Genomic DNA, 23,898 nt, shown 5'->3' with positions numbered 1-23,898 from the left:
AATTCATTGAATATGTTCTGATGCAGCTTCATGAAACTGATTGTTTTTGTGTTTCTGATTGTTATTTTTGTTAAAGCCCAAAACACTCAAACCTAACTATGTAGTATTTTCATCAAGTCACCGGCGGCATTTCATATCGACGGCTTTCAGCCATTAATCACTTTTCAACCATTTTTACATCTATGATTTTTTTCATGATTATTTTTTAAAGAGCACTTTAAAAAAACTTTTTAAAAAATACCAAGGCTGATGCTCATTTAAATTTTCTTTTCAGCTTTAATGTTACAGACTTTCTCAAAACTACTTAAGTTTCTATTCATTATCAATTTGACTGTTAAAAATATATGAACACATTTCATATTTACAGAATACTAAAAGGAAACAGCTGTCCCAGAAATCTATAAAACATTTTCTTTTAAATGCACACAATACAAATCACAGGACCAGCTCTTCAAATAATCATCTGATTTACTTTAAAGCCATAAACGTCTCACGTCGCTTAAAAAACCACAAGTCACGACTCGGACACCAGGGGGAGCTGTGTGTCCACGAGTGTATGTTTTAAAATTGTTTTCACAAAGAGCTACATTTGAAAACCTAAGGTGCAAAAAGTAGTTATATATGTTCTTAGAAGTCTGTCAACATTCATAAAAATGGACATATTTTATCACAGTAAAAAAAGTAAAAAAGGAAAAATTTAAAAAGTAGAATTTACACATCTTAAATGAGGCTCATAAACGCATCAAACACACCACAATAAAATCTATTAATACTTGAAGAATTTTCAAATCAAAGATCTTATTCAATAAGACCTTTGAGCCTCAGAAAGTAGTGAATTACAGTAGAAAGTATTTACATTACATTCACAGAAAATATGCTCATTTTAAGAGTAATAAAGGTGTCTGAAGATAAAGTGTCGTCAGATACGTAGACAAAATTTAACAGTCTCATTTCCAACACTGTCATAATACATAGTTAAAGCTTACAAAATAAGGTTCGTTCATCTTTAACTGCATTTTTTAAAATCAGCTGTAAACAGTTGTAACGAACCAAAATTCTCACGAAGCAATCAAAGCTTAAAGTTTGAAATTTGAAGCTACATTTAAACTCACAAATACTCTGAACCGCCCACGACAAGCAGTGTTAAAAATATATATATATCAATAAGAAAAAAAATGTCCCCATAAACAGGATGAGCTCATGAGATTCAGCTTGTTCTTTAAAAGCTGTTACTGCAGCACCATAAAACGGTTGGCACCATTTATTTCCCAACACCAGAGTTGTACCCATTTGTCATCGTAATAATTACATAAACACTATTTGCTTCTAACTCGTTTCTGAGCAAAACTTGTTCTACTACTTGACAAAGACTGAGATGTTTTCCTACTCTGAAGGCAGGAGACGTTTGAGAAAAGGTAGAAAAATATGTATCTATTGACAACCTGAAGTTTAAAAATGAATAATACCCAACATGAACATGATGGAAGAGATTCATCGTCATAAAAAAAATAAGTAAAAAGACAAACAAAGAGGAGAAAACAATGAGTTTTAAAAGTTGGCAAATTCTACTTTGTTCTTAGAGCTATACTGACCAGATGTGTTTTTTTAAACAGAGAGTTCCTGATGTCTGTTCTGGTATCTGAAATAATTGAAGATCCCGACTAGATAAGTAACTTCAGAAAACCCTAATTAGAAAGAAAGAAAACCTTGAAGTGCCATTTTGGAACTGGCCTGTCCCATTTTTTATATGGTGACCTTTATGTGTGTCCAGTCATCAGATGCTTTAATGCTATATCTGCACCAAGCATTATGATAATTTGTCTCAGTATCCCACGCTAATGGATCAGAGACTCTGACTCTTCAGTCAGACCGTCCAGAACGCTGAAGGGGTTAGTGTACCTACGGGGAGACCTGACAACACCAGGACGAGAACCGGAAAAACTCCCAGCGCGGGTAATTTTGTTTTCCTTCGAAGTGGAAGCTGAGGAAGAACTGGAAGAGGTAGAACTGTTGTTTGTTAAAACACCAGGAGAGCTTTTGGACCTGTACTTTTTAGGAGGAGCAGAGAGCTGGGCTTGTCCTGAACCAGCCGGTTTGGGGTCTTTCGCCTTGGACACGTTGCCAGATTTTGGATTGTGGTTTGCCGATGTGGCTGCTGGTGGTGTGTTGCTATGGTCAAGGGTTGGGGTAACTTGGTGAGAAGCATTAAGTGAGGATGAGGAGTTAGATGTTGGTTGGTTTTGCTGTCGAGCGGCACTGTATTTGGATCTAAGTTCTTCTAGTTCTGCTTTTTGTGTGGAGATGATCTCATCTTTTTTAGAAATGTGTGACTTCAGCCTTTTGATCTCTGCTTGTAGCCGTTCGATTTCTCCTTGTAACTGGGTGTTGATGGCATTTTCCTTACTGGGACTGGGCAGCTGTGGTGGTTGAGTTGATTTCTGCCTGCAATCTGTGAATAAAGGGGAAAAATTAAAACAGGTAACACTTATAAGTTAAAGAGAAAACCTCGTTGATGGCTGCAATCAACCACTTTTGTCTTTCGTATTAGAACATTACACCTTTACTCCTATAATTTGCTGCCTGTTTAACTAGGTTTTTCTTCTAGTATTATTTTGCTAAATTAATGTAGTATTCGTCAGATACTTCAGGTATTTCATTGCTATATTCTATATATCTCCTTCTCTATATATTTCAGTGAAGAGGTAGTCATACTGTGGGTGTACTGCTAGTACTCACCAAATGTCCAGGTTATCCTACCCAGATGATTCACTCAGGCTTTGCTAGAATGTTTTCTCACCATCTACACAATCTTCCAAAACAGGCCTGAATTGACTAATCGGGAATACCGGGACAATTCCCGGTGTGCCGGTCTGATGTTTGCGCTACAAATGCTGTTTTTCTTTTTCTTCTCTTTTCAGCCGTCATGCTAACGAGACCCTTAAGTCAGGTATGGCAGGCCATTTCAGCATAAAATCAGTTTCATCTGACCATCTGTAATTACATTCCAGATATCTAAAGAATGAATTTTGACTAGACAGCTACATTTTGACTACCCTGAATGGTAATTTAAGATATTTAGAGACATCTTAATTGACTAACGTGTCTAGTCATAAACCTTTCATGACTTTAATAGTAATAGGTCATTATCTAAAGTGGGTCCATCCAGCACATATGTAAATGAGAGGTCTATGCATCTCTACCAGCAGTATCGGAAACGCTGAGTACTTCCATTAGCCAAGACTGCCAACAATTGTGGATTTTTTTTGTGTAACTTACACAAGGCAAAGGGATATTTAGTCTTGAAAAGTCATTACATGCCTACAAAAACTCATACGTTAGAAGTAACTGTGTTAAAATAAGCATTAAAATGACTGAATCCATATCTAAACAGGAGTTGCTGCAGAAAGTTTTCATCTGCTCCAGTAGAGGTAGTAAAACGTTTGCAGACTTACCAGAGCATCTACATTTCTTCCACAGAAAATAAGCGACCGCACACAATGCAAGTACAGCTACGGTTCCCAGGACACTCCACACCATGCTGTCGGTGCAGGTTCTCATGCAGTCGTCTGAAATAATAGGAAATCAATTATGGCAGGTGATAAAAAAATATCTTCAAAGGCTTTTCGCTCAAGCAAGACAAAAAAAAAAAATACCATGCCAAACTGATAACTTTTCTACTGAGTGCTTGAGATGTGAGGAAGAATCAAACGAAAACTGCAATCTTGATTCTCATACACGTGTGAATTAGTTTTTGTTCCATTAAAATTTCACAAACCAACAACTACATTTTGTTTATCATGCAAGATAAAATATAAACCTACATATTTACACTTACTGTGATTGCAAGGACATAATGACTACATGCCAATACTGACCTTATGGTCTAATTTGGTGATTCAGAAAACATTGGTTGTTCGTGGACAAAATTAAGTTTTGAAAATTGATGAGAAATGAAGTGAAGACAAATCTAGACTCTAGAACAATATGATGTGTCAACATGTTATGTCTCGGTCTGACATTTGATTAATGAAATATAGCAAAGCACACCGTCTGTGGTGATTTTCTAATAAAATATGTTGACGAAAACATAAGCGGACAGCTTTAAACGCAACCATGTAAACCCTAAGATTTAAACATATCCAAATACACTCAAATGGCTACACTGTGTAATTTTTTGAAATTGATAAAGTTCTGATTTTCTTGACCCATTATCAAAAAAACTCTTCATAAGCTTAACTGCATGATTTACGATTTTGATTTAATAGTAAATCAAATTTACTGTCGGCCATCTTTTCCTTAGAGAGGATGTTTATACCACTTCTGAGTCGACCCGGAAAGCCCATAATATGTACAAGTGGCTCAAATACAAATACATTAAAAGTCATGTGCTTATCAAACCGTCTTTGTCAGAACTGTAAAGGTTTTCCCCTAATTAACACCTCCAGCTCATAAATATATATTCGACACATTACTGTACCTGGGATATAAATATGTGCATATCTTGTCTTCTTCAACAGCGGCTGGTAAACACGGCAGGTCACTCTGCGATGAAGCAACAAAAGTGTTCAATTTTTACTTTTTACTCAACCAATTAAAGACAAACGTCAACATGCAAGTAACATCCCAACAGGCTTTTTGTGAAAAACAATCCCTCTTGGTTGATTTGACGAAAGCTAGAAGTTGTACCTGTTGGTGACGATCTGCAAAGACGCTCTCCTTTTAACATTATAACCTCCAGCTGAGTCCGGAACGGTCCGTGGGTGTTCGGCTTCAATCCCATTGTCTTTCTTGTCGTAGAACGTAATCTCCGGCTCTGGGAACCAGCGTTCGGCGCTACACTCCAGCGTCAATCCCCCGTTGGCACCAGAGCGAACAAAGGCGAGCTTCGGCTCAGACGCAGCACCTGAACAAAAAGGTTTACTTTATAATAAAGAAAAACCCTGAACAAAGTAAATCATTGAAACCACATTTGATGTTGGTAGGAACGCAGCACTGTGTGAATTTTGCAAGAGATCTAAATGACAGCTGATCTTATGGCACAAGCACAACTTGCAACGGTATTAAAACAAACTTCTCCTGTAGCTGAAAATGGCTTCAGGAAGCAAAACAAGAACAAAATCACGTTCTGACAAAGTCTTCTTCCTTCCTTTAGTCGATATTGCACTCATGTATAGAACAAAGAGTGACTTCGAAGATTGCTTTCACAACTGTGAGTTGCCAGACTGAACAGGTAATTCCCCTGCTGAAGCTGAAACTTGTTATCCTAATACAGGTTTTAGTACTGGTTTCAAATGCAGGCCAGTTGAAATATTGTAGTCTACTCAGTGCTGCACACGAGCCGTCATTTGATGACACCTGGATTTAAACCCACTGTTTGCTTTAGTAGTAAATATCTAAAGCTGCATATTTAAAGCAAACCATTTATGATCACCAAAGAAGTAACCAGGCTGGCCTCATGATGCAAGATAGCCAGCGTTTCATTTGTTTTCTGGTGCGGTTACAGCTGTAAGTCTGCACCAGCTTTTTACATTTAGAGAATCCCTTTTCTGGCTTTCCTTTTAGCAAAATAGCTTAAACTAAGTCAGGCTGGATTAAGAGCATTACCTTTAAGTCTTACCACTGCATTGGCTACAAGTCTGGGCTTTGGCTGGGTATTTATGACACGTTTATATGCTTTTATCTAAACTAGAGTCTAGTTTAGAGACTAGAGTCCCTCAAACGGTGGATTCGGGTTAAAATGCAGTTTTCCCAGATTGGTTGTGAGATTCAGACTGATTTTTTCTGTCTTTTTTTGTTAGTTTTTATTTCTGTGTATCTTTGTCATTGTTTTTTGGGGGGTTTTTTAACCTTTTGCATCAGAGGGATTACATTAGATGTAATCTACATCAACACCTTGTGTTTCAAACTTTCTGTTACAAGAGAAGAAAATTCAGAGAACTGTGAAGCCGGAAACTGCGACTATTGTTCAAATTATACCACAGCTAGGTTATGAAAAAAAAAAGACGTCAGAGGATATCCTGGATTGCACTCAGACTTATTAGACACTCAGTTCCTTTGACTCCTACGTGTTCCTTCTTCCTTCCTACGCTCTTGCTAAACACTTTCGATGTCGTTCAGCTAGCAGGTCAATCTCCACTCCATGATCAAATCTTTTGCCGCCCCGTTTATAGCTCCATTTCTTTTACCATCAACTCTGACCAAGTTCGCCACAACAACATGCTGCTGCCTGCCACCATGTCTCACAGTGGGGAGGAGGGGGGGTTAGTTTTGCACCACACACGGTATTTTAAATGTGCGCCCTTGACTTTGGTTCCTTCTGATATGTTCACCTCCACATGCATAATGTTTCCTCTACATGGGTTGTGTCATTCTTTGAGCTAATTTTCTCTTTCCACTTTTCAAGGTTTGTGAAATGAACAGCATATAGTCGTCCTGCGTGTCAACAGCTTCTCTCTCCTACAGAAGGTTTGGAGCTCGGCGGGGCCTCAAGGCTGCTTCTCTGATTTATCCTTTCCAGTAGGAAACAAACCCTGATTTCCTTAGTTTTGGGAGATCAGAGATCAGCTGATAGTTACATGCGAGGCCAATCTTAGCTACTCAGCGCAAAGGTCTACAAATCTGCCACTGTCCTCTTTTGCTCTGCCGTGAGAGAGGGGACAGTCCCAACAGCTCATGTCTGCACGTTCACAATAATAACAGTCACCTCACTGTTGCCAACTCAGAAACTTTCTTGCTGTTTAGAAACATTTCAGACGAAAAAAAACAGCATCAGCCACAATCAGTATTAGCAGGTCAGGCTTTTTAAAGATCGGTAATCAGCGATCGGCCAGGCAGCTGTAATCGGTGCACTCCAACTTTCCAATACCATCAAGCTTGAAGTTGTGCCATATGATTGAAGACAAGTTGAAAGCTTAAGATATTTTTTAACTACTTTATATATTTGGATTTGTTTTGATTTGTAAAGTGCCTCGAGACAAAATATAAAGTGAATCCACTCTATGCAAATAAATTAGATTGAACCGCACTTCCTCTTAACTTGTGTGTTCCTGTTTCCCTGAACGCCACAGTGGCCACCACACCGTGTGTTAATGTAAAATAATAATAAATAGGGCGTAAATTATTATTTTGAAGCTTCAAAAGACACAGAACCAGATCAGCAATGGAACATGTTAGGATATATACTATAAAGACTCGCCCAGCAGCCACAGAGGTGATGACCTACCCACAATGAGGTCCAGCACTGCTTCAACCTGCCGCTGCTTCCCCACCATGGTCCTGCACAGATATCGGCCCCCGTCAGACAGCCTCAGCTTGGAGATGACCTGAGAGATGTTGCCCAGCTTCACTTCCTCCAGAATGAGGCTGGTCCTATTGAGGAAGGCCGCGTTCTTCTCCTCCACGGTCTCCGAGCCATGGCGGTACAGGAGGGTGATGTTGGGGGTCATCTCAGCCTTGGACCACTCCACTGTGAGGAGGTCGCTGGTTTGGTTGGTTCGGCAGGGCAGGGTGACCGTTTCATTCTCGTTCGCCACTACCGTCTTCGGCGCAACGTCTGCCGACACTGGTGTGGAGAGGGAAGGAGAGGAAGCAGCTACATTAAGAAAGTGTGTAACCTTATTTGACCTCTTTCGGCGGCCGTCCACGTCCTTCAGCTTTGAGAATATGAAAAAGAACATTCGAGAACTGCTCGCCTCTTCCGCTAGAATAAAAGGTTAAGCGGCTGCTCATACATGAAGTTATAACTACAAATGTATTTAAAGCAGATTTAATTCGCTCTGTATGAGTAATTATATGTTTAAACTCGAAGGACTCGCTGAGTTGGTCGAATTTAGCTGCAGTTACTAATATGCGGAAGCAGCAGCGAACCTGACGTCACTTGCAAAGAAACCTCGTTTTTATTATTAACTCCAACTTAAGACTGCGCTGATTCGCGACACGCAAACAAGAAAAAAGCCACAAACGACACGTTACGTCGGGCAAATAAATCGCAGTTTAGACCAAAAAAGCAAATATGAACAAGTTAATCAGGCCAAACCTGGAGAGAAGCGCAAGACACAGACGACGACAGAGAGGAATCCGACTTGAGCGGCCGAGAAACGGAGGAACGTTCTGCTGTACGTCCTGCTGGTCCTTGAAATGAACTTTACACTTTCAACTAGGGGTCGTCTAGAACCTCGGTGAACCTGGTCCATTTTTGTTCCAGCAGTAAACCTCGACGCCCCGAGGTTCGAGAGGCTTTAGATCCACAGTTCCGCTTTGGAAGGGGAGGGAATAATGGACACTTCCTGGTTAACAATAACTGTTTATTGTTAGTATAAATTATTTTTATTATAATAATAATAATCATAATTATTATAATTATTATTATTATAGTTTTCATTCTAAGTTTAATTGAAATTAATAAATCTTTTGAAATGTCTAAGTCATTTACAGCGCAGCCAAGCATTGCTGTGCAGAAAGACAATAGTTAGAAATGTTTTCACAACAGCACTTTCAGAACAGCCTAGTTCCTTTGTGCAACATCTGGACTCGTTCTGCTCGAAACTGCTGCCTCCATTTGAGACTGAAGCATAAATGACACCCTGGACTCCTCACTCAGTCAGTACTGTGTAATCTGACTAACAAGGATATTATTTCAACTTTAATTTTAAGATTTTATGAGTAGTTTCACTGCTGTTTTTTTGTTGTTTTTTTAAATTACTAAACACAAAGTTCATGTCGTTCAGTTGTGATGATGGGGCAGAAAGCAGAGAAGAGGGAGAAAATACAGCAAAATATCAAACCAAAATAAAATATCTTGTTTTAGAGGCAGGCTGCATGTTTCAAAAGACTCTCACCAAACCTTAGATTATTTTTAAAGCAATTCAGAGAAATGCAAAACAATCTACAAATACTTTTATTTGATCAAGTTGTGTGTCACTCACTAGACTGATAACAATATGACCATTTGCTCTTTAAATAAATCATGTCCAATTTATCAGACATGATAAATTGGACATGATTTGACTGTAGGGCGCTACTACTACAGTTAGCGGCGCCCTGCAGTCATTCTGCATGGAATTTGCATGTGTGGTTTTCTCCCACAGTGTAAAACCATGACTATTAGGGTAATTGGTCTCCCTAAATTGACCTTTAAAGAATGTGTGTGTGGTTGTCTGTCCTGTGTCTGCCTGTGCTGCCCTGTGATGGACAGATGGATGACCTGTCCAGAACATATCTTACCTCTCACCCAATAACCAATATAGGAACCATCTCCCACATAAACCTGCAAAGACATCTGGGAGCAGTCAACGGATGGATGAAAGCAAGGAGCAATCTCACTCCCAGTCTCGTGAACAAAACATTCAATAAATACCAGCCAGATGCACATAGACTAGAATGACAAGAGAAGTAAAACCCAAGAATTCAAGTCAAATGAAGATGATATTTTATTGTCAGTACTTGCTTTGTTGCTCCAACATAGTAATACTTTACAGAAACTTGACACAGTTAGAACATAAATCAGACTAAATAAAAAGGTAAGAGGTAAAAACAATTCCTCATAATCTATCAGAAGATACACAAGAACACATAGATCAGGGAATAGAAGTAACAGTAAAATGTTGAAGTAACTCTTAAAAAGTTGTGTCCTTTGTAAAAATGTAAAAAAAGGACACAACTTTGGTGTACCTTCTTGACGATATGGCTGACACAATCGTACCAGAGGTCACTTAAGATCAGAGGTCATGATGGATGGTCCCTAGACACATAAAACCGTTTACCATCCTGACCGAGTCATGATGCGACGTGGAGTCATTGGTGTTGAAGTAGCACGAGAGAGTGACTCAAACTTGTGTTTTGTAAAAGAAAAAGTCAAAGACCTATTTGCAAATGGATGACATGACATGCAACCTCAGGAGTTTAACACACAGCCTCATTGGGACGATGTTAAAAGCAAAGCTAAAATCGATAAATAGCTCCAGCACATACGTAGCTTTCCCTTTGAAATATCGAGGGATGTTATGAGGCCCCGGGAAGGCGGCACCATTTACAGACCTGTTTACCCTCGATGCCAAATAACGTAGTGGGTAGGTAGTTGTAACACTTCTCTTCCATAATGACAGAAGTTAAAGCAAATGGTCTGTACTCATTAAGGAAACATTAGGCTGAATTGAAGCAATCTTACATAAAATACCCGAAAAAGAAATTCTACCATAATTCCTAGCTTGTTTTAGGGATAATGATTATTCCCCCAACTTGCTGACTGAAACTGGACCTTGCCATGAATGCCATAGTCTCCATGGGCCTCGTGTATAAAGCGTGCGTAAGCACAAACAATGTGCAGCGCCATATTTTACGCACAAGGCGGCATGTATAAAAATGCCGGACTAGCAGCTGCACTCTATTTTCCCGCAAATTGGAATTTATACATCTGGATCTTTTTGTGCACCGCGCTTTTCTAAATTTGTCCGTACGGCAAAGTTTTGTTGTGAAAACTGCTCACTTTTTTATACATGAGGCCCCATATCTCTCTGCATGAGGCCCCATATCTCTCTGCATGAGGCCCCATATCTCTCTGCATGAGGCCCCGGAGATGTTCTAGGAAGGATGTGAACTGTTCAGACTGGAACCTGACTAGTAGAAAACGATCCCTGAACACAAGTCTTTGAATCCTTGGTTTTTGATTACGCCTTTGTAGTCTTGTGTCCTGTCCTTTCTAGCCCTGTCATAATAAATTTTGCTAAATAATACATTTTCCTAGAGGTTATTGCGATAAACAATAACATCGTTGTTTTGAGACCATGTACATGTACATGTACCATACTGAGAATGGCATAACAATGCAGGTTAGTGACAGGGCTAGTCCTTTCCACGTTTTAGCTTTCTGGTTTATCCAACAGTGACTCTGAACTCTCACTTGCATTTGACCGGTGACTTAAGCTTCTTTGATATGTATTAGGGAGCAGAGAGTTTCCTTTGGAGGAGGAAAAGGACACAGACCTATGTCGGTCTGTGTTCAGTGAGCCGGGGGTTTTGTCTCGTCTTGAAGCAGTCGATCCAGAACTTTTTATCATGGACGAGTCCTGTCCTGGTGACCTGTTGTCAACGGGTGACTGGTCTGTTAGCTCTGTCCCGTTTGGTGATGTTCTGGAATCATATGTGGACTCCTCTTCCTGTGAGGTACCACTGCGCCTGTCCATCTCATCTTTCTCTTCTTTCATATGTGTATTTCTTGACCGACAGAAGTTTTGTCCACTCCCTGTGTAATTACCGAAAGAAAATATCAGTCAACACTTTCTTTTGACGTTCCAAATATATAAAATCCTAACGAAAAAAAAAAAAAGATGTTTTTATATGCATCTTATTTTACTATTGTTAAAATCCAGCTCCTTTTTCCAACACTTTCATACCATTTGGGCTTTTTTCTAATCTTGTGTTTTTGGGATTTTATGTAAAGTAGTGAAAAGATGAAGGAAAATAATACATAATTTTCAAACAAACTTATTACAAATGAAAGGCGTTACATGCATTTAGACACAGCACCAGGCTGGTCTACACTATCCCCATTGACTCCCGTTATCTGAAGCCAAAAGAAAGTGAAATATGACTAAAGTAATCTTTAAAAAGTGGCTTAATCCTTAATTTGGCTTGAGTGAGCGTACTTACTGCAGAACTTCTTGTGCACCAGGAAAACAATTCCACATATTATTAACCCTGTGAATAAGAAAGTGACAGTTCCTGTGATGGCTGCCTTGCTTGAGCAGGACCTGATCCAGTCATCTGAAATGTTAATAGAAAAACATTTTTGATTATTATGACCACGTTTCTAGACCACACAACAAACTCAAACTGGGTTTAAAAACTATCAATGTTTAATCCAGTGCAAATAAATAAAATAGGAGCTCTTGAAGTACAACCACAATGTTTTGGGTGTTTCATTTCAGATCAGTGTAATCTGATATACCTGGGATGTAAATCTCTGTGTTCTTGGTCTGATTGAACTTTCTCTCGTGGACTTTGCAGGTCACTCTGTGGGAAAAAAAAGACAAAGTGTCAGTTTTACTTTTATTTCAAGATTTAAAAGAAGAGAGGGAAATAGTAATCTGAGCACAATGTTCTAATATCTGATGTAAGACATCAGCTGGTTTTACTGTATCAACATACAGCAAGGAAAATTATTTTGTCGCTTTAGTGCCAGAGAAACTGGACTATCGCCTTACACGGAAAATAAGTGTATCAACTCTTCTATAGTTGCTCACAAAACCCCTAAGAATCATGTGAATAAAAGGAAAAGACAGCATGTGGAGGCACAAAAAGTTTGGCATTTACTGCCAACTTTTACTGACTTTATCTAAAACACATAAACCTGTAATTACCTGTTGATTTTAGTCTGCACAACTGCTCTCCTGGTAACTGTAAAACATTCTCTAGAGTTTGGCCCTCTTGTTGGTTTTTCTGCTGGAATCTCGTTCCTTTCGTCATCGTAAAACGTGATGTCAGGTTCTGGGAACCAGCACTCCGCCTTACACTCCAGGGTCAGTTCTCCACCCTCAGTGGAGGGAACAACTGTGAGCTCTGGCTTTGACGTGGCACCTGGAATGGGATTCAACCAACTATTATAGGACTTTTGATAAAGATTGATTATCTGTTGCGGTACAAAGCATAGTCCTGCCATGAAGCCAAACATAAGACCAAGACTCACCCACATTAAGGACGATAATCGCGTGAACCTGCCACTCCTTCCCCCTGAGGGTCCTGCAGTTGTACCTGCCTCCATCAGACACCCTCAGGTTGTAAATGATCTGAGAGATGTTGCCGTCCTTCAGTTTGTTCAAAAGGAGGTTTGTCCTGTAGTGGAAGGCTGGATTCTTCATCCCAAACGTCTCGCAGCCGTCCCGGTACAGTAAGGTGATGCTGTTTTCCCTTAAGCCCTCCTTGGACCACTCCACCGTGGGGAGTTCACCATCCACAGTGATGCGGCACGGCAGGACGACGGTTTCAGTCACATAGGCTGTTATTGTCTGTGGGACGATATCTGCTGAGGCTGAACCTGATGGGGAGAATAGAAATAAAAAAACTATGAAAAGAGAAATCCAATGGTGTTTTTATTATTATTATTATTGTGAATTTAACACAACTGCCCTGCTGCCAACAAAGTTTAAGGTATCACTCGCTCATCTGAGGTTGATTTAAACTGCCAACTGAAGGGTTTAGAAAGTTTAGCCATGTGTTACAATGGCCTAGTCAAACTCCTGGCAAAAACAACCTGACAATCTGTACAGCATAAGTACAGACCACCTTCTATGAGATTTGCTGCTCTGCACTGATTTTGCCAAACAATATGCCGCCTTGGAGTTTACATAGAGTAACACAAACATTTACAGTACGATGCATTGAGGAAAGTGATTCTTAAATCAGAAAGTTTGGAAAGGTTCTGTTCTATTGACCCTTTTGAACAGTAATGTAAGGAGAAGGGTTATAGCTTTAAATCAGCTTTTAATTCAAACAAAAATTAGCTGATTTGCATTTACCAATCAGCTACTTTTACCTACAATCAGGTAATAACTGCTAAAATTGCATGAGCTTTCTTGTGAAATGGCTCAAATAGGTTTTAGCAACTAGATTTTGGAAACTTGCAAATCACTCAATTAGTTCCTCTACACTGCAAAAGCAAATTTGCTGTAGACTTAAGAAAAGAGTCAGAGCTTGGCAGAAAATGAACAGCTTTTAAAATATTATTTTATTGTTTTTCCTTCTAGGTGAAAACAGACAAATCTATTTTCGAGCCCAGTAAAGATTAAAGTCATAACGTTTAACAATCGACGTGCCTTGAACATCTTAACAATAGTTATGCCAGTTTAACTTCTTTGAAAGTTAAATTCACACAAATTGCTGTGAATATCCCACTTCCTACTTGAATTGCATTGCATTGTATCGCCATAAGGAGTTTTTTTTTATTTTTTATAACTTGTCGTGCAGTGATAAGCTGCAGTGGACCCTAAAGCCCAAGTAAGAAAAACTACACTATACGTATAAGAGGTTTAGGTAGGGTGACCAAACGTCCGTATTTCCCGGGACATGTCCGTATTTCACGTCCTGTCCCGGGCGTCCCGGGGTTTTTTTTAGAAAGTGAGGAAATGTCCTGTTTTTTAAATTACCTTCATTGGACCATTAAATTTACAGGCACTAGGGCACTGCGCACGGTGTTATGCCGAGAACGTGTGACGTAATCCCTGAGCAGAGTCAGTGCGGGCAGCCCTGTTCTTAAGATAAACAGCGTGGCCGTCAGTACGCCAACAACATGCCAAAGCGCAAATGTATAGTTTCCCCGCTTTTAGAGCCCCCCCCCCCCCCCACCGCTCCAAGGTGTTCTGGTTTTCCCAACACTGCCCCCCCCCCCCCCCCCCCCCGTCCCCTCAACCCCCCTCGCGCTCCATAGTGTTCTGGTCTTCCGACCAACCCCCCTCCGCACCCCCCCCCCGGTCCAAGCTGTCCTGGTTTTCCCAAATTAAAATATGGCCACCCTAGTTTAGGGCCACCGAAAAAAGAAAAAAAAAGAATTCTGACTTTAAAGTCAAAATTCTGAGTTTAATCTCCAAAATCTTTTTTTTTTTCGGTGGCCCTAATCCTCTTCCGTAAATTTGCATTTGCAGCCAAAGACTCTTGATAAAAGAAGGTAAATAAAATCAATACCTGACAGGACAAACAGGAAAAGGAGGCAGCCTGGGTTTGTGGCCCAGACACGGATCGACGAGCTGCATGTGAAAGTCATATCCGAAAACATTCGAAGAACTTTCACTAAGTCTCTCTGCATCGATCCAAACACCTTGTCTGTTCGTTTCTCCGTTAGCTCTACTGCTGGCTGCTTCCTGGTTGTGATCCCGTCGTCTACGTTCTCACGTGATGTTATACAGGATTATTTTTATAGACGTCAACTTGATACATAGAAACCTGATATTTTGGACGTGTCAAGAGGCTTGACACAGGGGAACAGAAACATCTCCCACGCACGCACGCACCCACCCCCCCCCCACACACACACACACATACATACATATATACTGTATATATATATATATATATATATATATATATATATATATATATATATATATATATATATATATATATATATATATTAGAATAATTTTAGAAAAATTATCTTTCCTTCATATTATACTGAGTCAAAGAAGAAAACAAAATGTGAATAAAATCATTGCATGATTTGCATTTCAGCTGTGGGTAAATAAAGGCAGGCTGCATGTTTCAAAAGACTCAACAAACCTTAGATTATTTTTAAGCATTTCAGAGAAATGCAAAACAATCTACAAATACTTTTATTTTATCAAGTTGTGTGTCACTCACTAGACTGATAACAATACACAGACGACCATTTGCTTTTTAAATCAATCATGTCCAATTTGTCAGATGGCTGACATTGGCACAGTTAGTAGCGCCATTTCCTTGCATCAGGAAACCAGCCTGCAGTCATTCTGCATGGAATATACATGTGTGGTTTTCTCCCACAGTGTAAAACCATGACTATTAGGGTAATTGGTCTCCCTAAATTGACCTTTAAAGAATGTGTGTATGGTTGCCTGTCCTGTGTCTGCCTGTGTTGCCCTGTGATGGACAGATGGATGACCTGTCCAGAGCATATCTTACCTCTCACCCAATAACCAAGATAGGCACCATCTTCCACATAAACCTGCAAAGACATCTGGGAGTAGATAACGTATGGATGAAAGCAAGGAGCAATCTCACTCCCAGTCTCGTGAACAAAACATTCAATAAATACCAGCCAGATGCACATAGACTAGAATGACAAGAGAAGTAAAACCCAAGAATTCAAGTCAAATCAAGATCATATTTTATTGTCAGTATGTCTAAAACTTGCTTTGCTTTGTTGCTCCAACACAACAATACATTACAGAAAAAGCTCAAATGTAAAAACACTTCCTCCTGTTCCATCAGAAGACAAACAAGAATAAGAACACATAAATCGAAGCCTGGAGGCAACAGTGAAATGTTCACACATTTAAGAAAGAACACAAATGTGGTGTAAATTCTTGACAACATGGCCGACACCATCGTACCACTTAGGATCAGAGGTCATGATGGTCCCTGGACACGTAAAACCGTTTATGCCAACACTGGCCAGAGGGTGTGTTATATTTTTGTTTTTCGACAACTGTCTCCTTGGTTTTATATATACTTGAGACCTGAGTTGCTTTATGTGCACCACCAGCGAGTGAGGAGACTTCTGCTATGTGCAGTTGTTTTATTACTACTAGATCACATGCCAGTGCATATGTAGCTTTCCCTTTGAAGCATGGAGGGATGATATGAGTGGCCGGGAAGGCAGCATCATTTACAGAACTGACCCATCAGCATCAGGTGCCAACAAAAAGCATCAAATAATGTAGTTTCTTTGACAACGACAGAAGTTGAAGCAAATAGTTTGTGTCGCTGCCTTCTAAGTTCCAAAAGCAAAGATTTCCAGGAAAGGCCGTGGGTGGCAGCAGGGTGGTTTTGTTCTTGCACGCACTTCCGACTTGATTGTTTGAAAAAAATTTATATATTTTCTGGCAAAAATATGTAGAGAACAATAACTAAAAATCTCTCACAAGTTAGATGAAAAAGAAAGTTAACTTGATCTGATGTTTCAAGTACAAAAAGTGGTAAAAAAATAAATAAAAATCATTTTCCAAAAGCATCCCATCATCACACTGGACATTTGCCAAACTAAAGGCCTGCGCCAAGCCCTCCAGTGTATCTTTAATCACTTAAATTAATGGGAAGGTCCAAAAGTTACCAAAAATAATCTAAACAATTTTAAATTAAAATGACAGATTTTGGTTATAAACCAACTAAAGCATATTCTAATTGCGTAAAGAAAAACTAAATTGACAGAACTTACGATTGATTAAAAAAATCAGCATAAATGGCCACAACACAGTGTACTCGTCAAGGAAACGCTAGACTGAATTGAAACACTGTCATATAAAACACCTGAGAAAACATTCAAACACACATCTTAGAAAGCCCAACAACGTACAAACACCTAACCACCCTCCAACAACCTGTCAACAGTCAGAATCTAATGAGTCACTTGCAAATTACGTCACAGTTACCAAGGCCAGTTCCCTGTTTAATGTAAAGTAAACACAATTCTAGTACAACAAAACATTCAGTAAATGTAGATTTTTAAGAAGTCTAACACTGAATTATGGAAAGATGGTTTTAATCTTACTCCCAAGTAATTTAAGACTTGTTTTGGCTCAATAACAAGCCCAATTGCTAACTGGAACTGCATATGCCGATAGTCGCAATATCTTTTTCGTACAAGAAGACCAGAGATGTTCTACAAAGGATGTACACTTTTAAGACTGAAACCTGAGGATAAGAAAACTGAAGAGGAACCCCTGAGAGGAAGTCTTGGAATACTTGGTTTTAAATTACAGTTTTGTAGGCTTTTGTCCTGATCCTTTGAGGCCCATCTCTGTCAATTTTGCTAGATAACACATTTTCCTAGAGGTTACAGATAATGGCATAACAAGGCAAGTTTTAACTCACAAATATCTAAAAACTTTAAGTCTTGTAAAGAACACTTAACACTGGAACTGGGAGATATCTTAGATATCCAAAAGATACAAAATAACCAAAACACAATCAAATGAAAACAACACACAACAAAATGAAACACATAATGATGTCTCCAGAAAAAAAACAATTCTCTGCAAATTTTATCTGGAGATAAAATTCCTATTCTAATTTCATAAGAATAGAAGTGATCAAGCTCATTTTAAGTTAGTCCGATAATTTCGAGCTAAATTGAATGAGCAACAGGACTTGACCTGTTGCTCATTGCGACAGGCCTAGTTTTAGTTGTTGTGGTTTCCTTGTTCATTTAACAGCGTCTCTGAGCTCTCATTGGTATTTGCCCGGGAGATTATGGTACTGGGAGGGAACAGAGAAGAAGGCGAAGAAGACATGGATCTAGGTCTGTCATTGCTCAATAAGCTAAGGGTTTTGTTTCGTCTTACAACAGTCATTTGAGACGTTTTCATGGTGGACGTGTCCTGTCCTGTGGCCACGTTGTAACTGGGCGTTTGGGCTATTGGTCCTGTGCCATCTGGCGAGATCATGGAGTCATCTGTGGACTGCTCTTCCTGTGAGGTACCTCTGTATCTGTATCCATTCCTCTCTGCCTCTTCCTTCTCTTGAACAGCTTCTTTCATACCTCCATTTCTGGAGTGTTGTCCTCTCCCTGTGTAATTACAGAAAGAAAATATCCGTTGACACTTGCTTCACACGTGACTTTTCAAATATACCATTGCAAAGAAAATGATTTTATGTGCAACTTATTTTATTAGTGTAGAAGTCCAGCTCCTTTCCTGACGTTTCCATACCATGTGGACTTTTGTAACCTTTCACAACAAACTTCAATGTGTGCTTTTAGGATCTTATGTTGTTGACCAACACAAAGTGGCGCATTGTTCTACTTTGAAGTTGAAGGAAAATGACACGTATTGCAAATGAAAGGTATTAAATGAATTTAGACACAGCACCAGGCTGGTTTGCACTATCCCATTGTATCCCTCTAATGTATACAATAGATGCATTGTTTTATTACTGAACCTACACCCCCGTCTTCATTTTTTTTAGCTTTTTTGGTCTGTTTTGTTTTGTTTTTTAAAGGTTTTATTGGCTCTAGTGGCCTTTATTGGATAGTGAATTGACAAGGAAGTGGGTAATGAGAGAAGGGGGAAGACATGCGGCAAAGTTCACCAGGCCGGGAATCGAACCTGCGACAGCCTAGTGCTACACATCTCCCATTTTAAAATTTCCTGCTTTTCCAGAATCAAAGTTCCAAATAACAGATGCAACTAAGAAATGTTCAGCTTATTGCAAGCGCAATATTTTGCACAATTACTTCTCTTAGTTAAGGCATTTTTAGTTGGACGTTTCGTTGTATTTAGAGACCAATATCTCCTTGTGATTTCTGTTCGAAAGTAAGGATTTATCTGAAGCCAAAGAAAATGAAATACGACTAAAGTAATTTAGAAAAAATAGTTTCTTTCTTCACTCGGCTCGGGTGAGCTTACTTACCGCAGGATTTTTTGTCTCCCAGGAAAACAATTCCACATATTATTAACCCTGTCACGAAAGAAGTGACGATTCCTGTGATTATTGCCGTGTTTGAGCAGGACCTCATCCAGCCATCTGAAATGTTAATAGAGCAAAAATGAGCATATTATGATGCACAGTACATGAGTAAATTTTTTTTTTTTTGGAACATGTGTAAAAGGAGACATGCAAAGTAAATAATACTTCTTAGTTACTCTTTGTTCTGGCTAAATTTTCACCAATTTTTGTTTTTATGTTAATGTGGTGCAAACATGGCCGTGGTGTCCAGTTAGCGGCAATAGATCATGATTTCACAGTACGATGTAAACTCAAACTGGCATGTAAAAACTAATGTGCACTGCAGAAAACTGCACTGCATAATAGAGCAGTTTATGCTTACGAAGCTCTTAAAGTACAACCATGAAAGAATGTTTTGGGTGTTTCATTTCAGATCAGTGTAATCTGATATACCTGGGATGTAAATCTCTGTGTTCTTGGTCTGATTGAACTTTCTCTCGTGGACTTTGCAGGTCACTCTGTGGGGAAAAAAAAAAAAAAGACAAAGTGTCAGTTTTACTTTTATTTCTAGATTTGAAAAAAAAGGAGAGAATTTGTAAATTGAGCACAATGTTCTAATATCTGATGTAATAAGACATCAGCTGGTTTTACTGTATCAACATATACAAGGGAAAATTATTTTGTCGCTTTAGTGCCAGAGAAACTGGACTTTCGCCTTGAATGTAAAATAAGTGTAGTGATGTGTTCCCCTCTCCTATAGTTGCTAAGAATCATGTGAATAAAAGGAAAAGACAGCATGTGGAGGCACAAAAACTTTGGCATTTACTGCCAACTTTTACTGACTTTATCTAAAACACATAAACCTGTAATTACCTGTTGATTTTAGTCTGCACAACTGCTCTCCTGGTAACTGTAAAACATTCTCTAGAGTTTGGACCTCTTGTGGGTTTTTCTGCTGGAATCTCGTTCCTTTCGTCATCGTAAAACGTGATGTCAGGTTCTGGGAACCAGCACTCCGCCTTACACTCCAGGGTCAGTTCTCCACCCTCAGTGGAGGGAACAACTGTGAGCTCTGGCTTTGACGTGGCACCTGGAATGGGATTCAACCAACTATTTTAGGACATTTGATAAAGATTGATTATCTGTTGCGGTACAAAGCATAGTCCTGCCATGAAGCCAAACATAAGACCAAGACTCACCCACATTAAGGACGATAATCGCGTGAACCTGCCACTCCTTCCCCCTGAGGGTCCTGCAGTTGTACCTGCCTCCATCAGACACCCTCAGGTTGTAAATGATCTGAGAGATGTTGCCGTCCTTCAGTTTGTTCAAAAGGAGGTTTGTCCTGTAGTGGAAGGCTGGATTCTTCATCCCAAACGTCTCGCAGCCGTCCCGGTACAGTAAGGTGATGCTGTTTTCCCTTAAGCCCTCCTTGGACCACTCCACCGTGGGGAGTTCACCATCCACAGTGATGTGGCACGGCAGGACGACGATTTCAGTCACATAGGCTGTTATTGTCTGTGGGACGATATCTGCTGAGGCTGAACCTGATGGGGAGAATAGAAATAAAAAAACTATGAAAAGAGAAATCCAATGCTGTTTTTATTATTATTATTATTATTATTATTGTGAATTTAACACAACTGCCCTGCTGCCAACAAAGTTTAAGGTATCACTCTCTCATCTGAAGGTGGTTTAAACAGAAGCTGAAGGGTTTAGAAAGTTAAGCCATGTGTTACAATGGCCTAGTCAAACTCCTGGCAAAAACAAACTGACAATCTGTACAGCATAAGTACAGAGCACCTTCTTCTATGACATTTGCTGCTCTGCACTGATTTTGCCAAACAATATGCCGCCTTGGAGTTTACATAGAGTAACACAAACATTTACAGTACGATGCATTGAGGAAAGTGATTCTTAAATCAGAAAGTTTGGAAAGGTTCTGTTCTATTGACCCTTTTGAACAGTAATGTAAGGAGAAGGGTTATAGGTTTAAATCAGCTTTTAATTCAAACAAAAAGTAGCTGATTTGCATTTACAAATCAGCTACTTTTACCTACAATCAGGTATAACTGCTAAAATTGCATGAGCTTTCTTGTGAAATGGCTCAAATAGGTTTTAGCAACTAGATTTTGGAAACTTGCAAAACACTCAATTAGTTCCTCTACACTGCAAAAGCAAATTTGCTTTAGACTTGAGAAAAGAGTCAGAGCTTGGCAGAAAATGAACAGCTTTATAAGTATTATTTTTATTTTATTGTTTTTACTTTTAGGTAAAAACAGACAAATCTATTTTCGAGCCCAGTAAAGATTAAAGTCATAACGTTTAACAATCGACGTGCCTTGAACACCTTAACAATAGTTATGCAAGTTTAATCTCTTCGACGCCACAAATTGCTGTGAATATCCCACTTCCTGGTTGAATTGCGTTGCACTGTATCGCCATAAGGAGTTTTTTTTATAACTTGTCGCGCAGTAATAAGCTGCAGTGGACCCTAAAGCCCAAGTAAAACAAACTACGTACACTATTAGGGTGACCAAACGTCCGTATTTCCCGGGACATGTCCGTATTTCACGTCCTGTCCCGGGCGGGGTTTTTTTTTAGAAAGTGAGGAAATGTCCTGTTTTTTAAATTACCTTCATTGGACCATTAAATTTACAGGCACTAGGACAATGCCCCCGGCGCTGCGTGTCACGTAATCCCTGAGCCGCGTCAGTGCGGGCAGCCCTGTTCTTAATCAGAAGATAGATAGCGTTTCTGTCAGTACGACAACAACATGCCAAAGCGCAAATGTATGTTTACCCACGATTTACAAAAGAGATTCCCCCGTTTTCAGACCGGGTCGAGACAAATGGGAGGCCTTGTGCACAGTGTGCAAAGCAGGCACATATGTCTCGGTGTCCAATGGAGGTGCAAGGGATCTGAAAAGCCACCTGGACACCGAGAAACACAAAACAGCTGTCCGAGGTGAGAGTAGTGCTAGCTCGATCACACGGTACTTTGTCGAAAATCATTTGTTATTGGAGTTATTGCTGTTGACTTTTACTGAAAAGCATTTTTAATAAACCAACTGTAAATATCGTGTTATTGTAGGATTACGTAGGCCTATGTTAATTGAGTGCATGCCACAGACAACTCTGTGCATGGGAACAGAGATCCGCTCCAAGGTGTCCTGGTTTTCCCAAATGAAAATATGGTCACCCTATACACTATACGTGTAGATTGTACGGAAGAGGATTAGGGCCACCGAAAAAACAGTCCTGACTTTAATCAGATTAAAGTCAGAATTCTTTTCTTTTTTTTTGGTGGCCCTAATCCTCTTCCGTAAGTTTGCATTTGCAGCCAAAGACGCTTGATAAAAGAAGGTAAATAAAATCAATAGCTACCTGACAGGACAAACAGGAAAAGGAGGCAGCCTGGGTTTGTGGCCCAGACACGGATCGACGAGCTGCATGTGAAAGTCATATCCGAAAACATTCGAAGAACTTTCACTAAGTCTCTCTGCATCGATCCGAAATCTTTCTGTCCGTTTCTCCGTTAATCGATGGCCGGTAGCTCTACTGCTTGGCTGCTTCCTGTTTGTGAGCTCAGTCTACGTTCTCACGTGATGTTATACAGGATTATTTTTTATAGACGTGAAACTGAAACCTTGATACCTGATATTTTGGGGCGTGTCAAGAGGCTTGACACAGGGAACAGAAACATCTCCCACGCACGCACACACACATATACTGTATATATATATATACTGTATATATATATATATATATATATATATATATATATATATATATATATATATATATATATATATATATATATATATATATATATATATATATTAGAATAATTTTAGAAAAATTATCTTTCCTTCATATTATACTGAGTCAAAGAAGAAAACAAAATGTGAATAAAATCATTGCATGATTTGCATTTCAGCTGTGGGTAAATAAAGGCAGGCTGCATGTTTCAAAAGACTCAACAAATCTTAGGTTATTTTTAAGCAATTCAGAGAAATGCAAAACAATCTATAAATACTTTTATTTTATCAAGTTGTTTGTCACTCACTAGACTGATAACAGTACACAGACGACCATTTGCTCTTTAAATCAATCATGTCCAATTTATCAGATGGCTGACATTGGCACAGTTAGCAGCGCCCTGCAGTCATTCTGCATGGAATTTGCATGTGTGGTTTTCTCCCACAGTGTAAAACCATGACTATTAGGGTAATTGGTCTCCCTAAATTGACCTTTAAAGAATGTGTGTATGGTTGCCTGTCCTGTGTCTGCCTGTGTTGCCCTGTGATGGACAGATGGATGACCTGTCCAGAACATATCTTACCTCTCACCCAATAACCAAGATAGGAACCATCTTCCACATAAACCTGCAAAGACATCTGGGAGTAGATAACGTATGGATGAAAGCAAGGAGCAATCTCACTCCCAGTCTCGTGAACAAAACATTCAATAAATACCAGCCAGATGCACATAGACTAGAATGACAAGAGAAGTAAAATCCAAGAATTCAAGTCAAATCAAGATCATATTTTATTGTCAGTACGTCTAAAACTTGCTTTGCTTTGTTGCTCCAACACAACAATACATTACAGAAAAAGCTCAAATGTAAAAACACTTCCTCCTGTTCTATCAGAAGACAAACAAGAATAAGAACACATAAATCGAAGCCTGGAGGCAACAGTGAAATGTTCACACATTTAAGAAAGAACACAAATGTGGTGTAAATTCTTGACAACATGGCCGACACCAT

At 39.3% G+C, this 23,898-nt stretch overlaps 3 protein-coding genes across 3 annotated transcripts; all 3 read right to left on the bottom strand.

The window, feature by feature from the left end:
- Window positions 1-252: 252 nt before the first annotated feature.
- Window positions 253-8,274, bottom strand: LOC111611242 (butyrophilin subfamily 3 member A2-like). The gene is made up of 6 exons (XM_023347134.1): window positions 8,036-8,274; window positions 7,223-7,561; window positions 4,687-4,903; window positions 4,478-4,542; window positions 3,453-3,566; window positions 253-2,449 (listed from the first exon to the last, which is right to left on the bottom strand). Exons 1-6 carry the CDS (start codon window positions 8,190-8,192, stop codon window positions 1,836-1,838), a joined length of 1,506 nt encoding a protein of 501 aa, XP_023202902.1. The 5' UTR covers window positions 8,193-8,274; the 3' UTR covers window positions 253-1,835.
- Window positions 8,275-9,410: 1,136 nt separating this feature from the next.
- LOC111610805 (butyrophilin subfamily 1 member A1-like) lies at window positions 9,411-14,950 on the bottom strand. The gene is made up of 6 exons (XM_023345730.1): window positions 14,674-14,950; window positions 12,683-13,030; window positions 12,357-12,573; window positions 11,945-12,009; window positions 11,647-11,760; window positions 9,411-11,239 (listed from the first exon to the last, which is right to left on the bottom strand). Exons 1-6 carry the CDS (start codon window positions 14,792-14,794, stop codon window positions 10,857-10,859), a joined length of 1,248 nt encoding a protein of 415 aa, XP_023201498.1. The 5' UTR covers window positions 14,795-14,950; the 3' UTR covers window positions 9,411-10,856.
- A 2,168-nt stretch (window positions 14,951-17,118) lies between these two features.
- Window positions 17,119-22,742, bottom strand: LOC111611226 (butyrophilin subfamily 1 member A1-like). The gene is made up of 6 exons (XM_023347097.1): window positions 22,515-22,742; window positions 20,328-20,675; window positions 20,002-20,218; window positions 19,582-19,646; window positions 19,093-19,206; window positions 17,119-18,250 (listed from the first exon to the last, which is right to left on the bottom strand). The coding sequence occupies exons 1-6, from the start codon at window positions 22,633-22,635 to the stop codon at window positions 17,865-17,867; spliced, it is 1,251 nt and encodes a 416-aa protein (XP_023202865.1). The 5' UTR covers window positions 22,636-22,742; the 3' UTR covers window positions 17,119-17,864.
- Between the last annotated feature and the right edge of the window lie 1,156 nt (window positions 22,743-23,898).

The sequence above is a fragment of the Xiphophorus maculatus genome, chromosome 14, assembly GCF_002775205.1.
Source record: "Xiphophorus maculatus strain JP 163 A chromosome 14, X_maculatus-5.0-male, whole genome shotgun sequence".
In the NCBI taxonomy this organism is placed as follows: domain Eukaryota; kingdom Metazoa; phylum Chordata; class Actinopteri; order Cyprinodontiformes; family Poeciliidae; genus Xiphophorus; species Xiphophorus maculatus.
Note: the sequence above shows the minus strand (reverse complement) of the source record. Positions and strands in the feature narration are given on the sequence as shown.

What these genes read in the sequence shown, in the direction of transcription:
- LOC111611242 (XM_023347134.1), bottom strand. Translation starts at nt 8,192, where the DNA reads ATGGACCAGGTTCACCGAGGTTCTAGACGACCCCTAGTTGAAAGTGTA. An exon ending in AGTGCTGGACCTCATTGTGG is followed by an intron (nt 4,904 to 7,222) that starts GTAGGTCATCAC and finishes CTTTTTGTTCAG; the next exon opens with GTGCTGCGTCTGAGCCGAAG. An exon ending in TGCACATATTTATATCCCAG is followed by an intron (nt 3,567 to 4,477) that starts GTACAGTAATGT and finishes CTATTATTTCAG; the next exon opens with ACGACTGCATGAGAACCTGC.
- LOC111610805 (XM_023345730.1), bottom strand. Translation starts at nt 14,794, where the DNA reads ATGCAGAGAGACTTAGTGAAAGTTCTTCGAATGTTTTCGGATATGACT. An exon ending in TTTCCTGTTTGTCCTGTCAG is followed by an intron (nt 13,031 to 14,673) that starts GTATTGATTTTA and finishes TCTCCCCATCAG; the next exon opens with GTTCAGCCTCAGCAGATATC. An exon ending in GGTGCACAAGAAGTTCTGCA is followed by an intron (nt 11,240 to 11,646) that starts GTAAGTACGCTC and finishes GTAATTACACAG; the next exon opens with GGAGTGGACAAAACTTCTGT.
- LOC111611226 (XM_023347097.1), bottom strand. Translation starts at nt 22,635, where the DNA reads ATGCAGAGAGACTTAGTGAAAGTTCTTCGAATGTTTTCGGATATGACT. An exon ending in TTTCCTGTTTGTCCTGTCAG is followed by an intron (nt 20,676 to 22,514) that starts GTAGCTATTGAT and finishes TCTCCCCATCAG; the next exon opens with GTTCAGCCTCAGCAGATATC. An exon ending in GATTATCGTCCTTAATGTGG is followed by an intron (nt 20,219 to 20,327) that starts GTGAGTCTTGGT and finishes ATCCCATTCCAG; the next exon opens with GTGCCACGTCAAAGCCAGAG.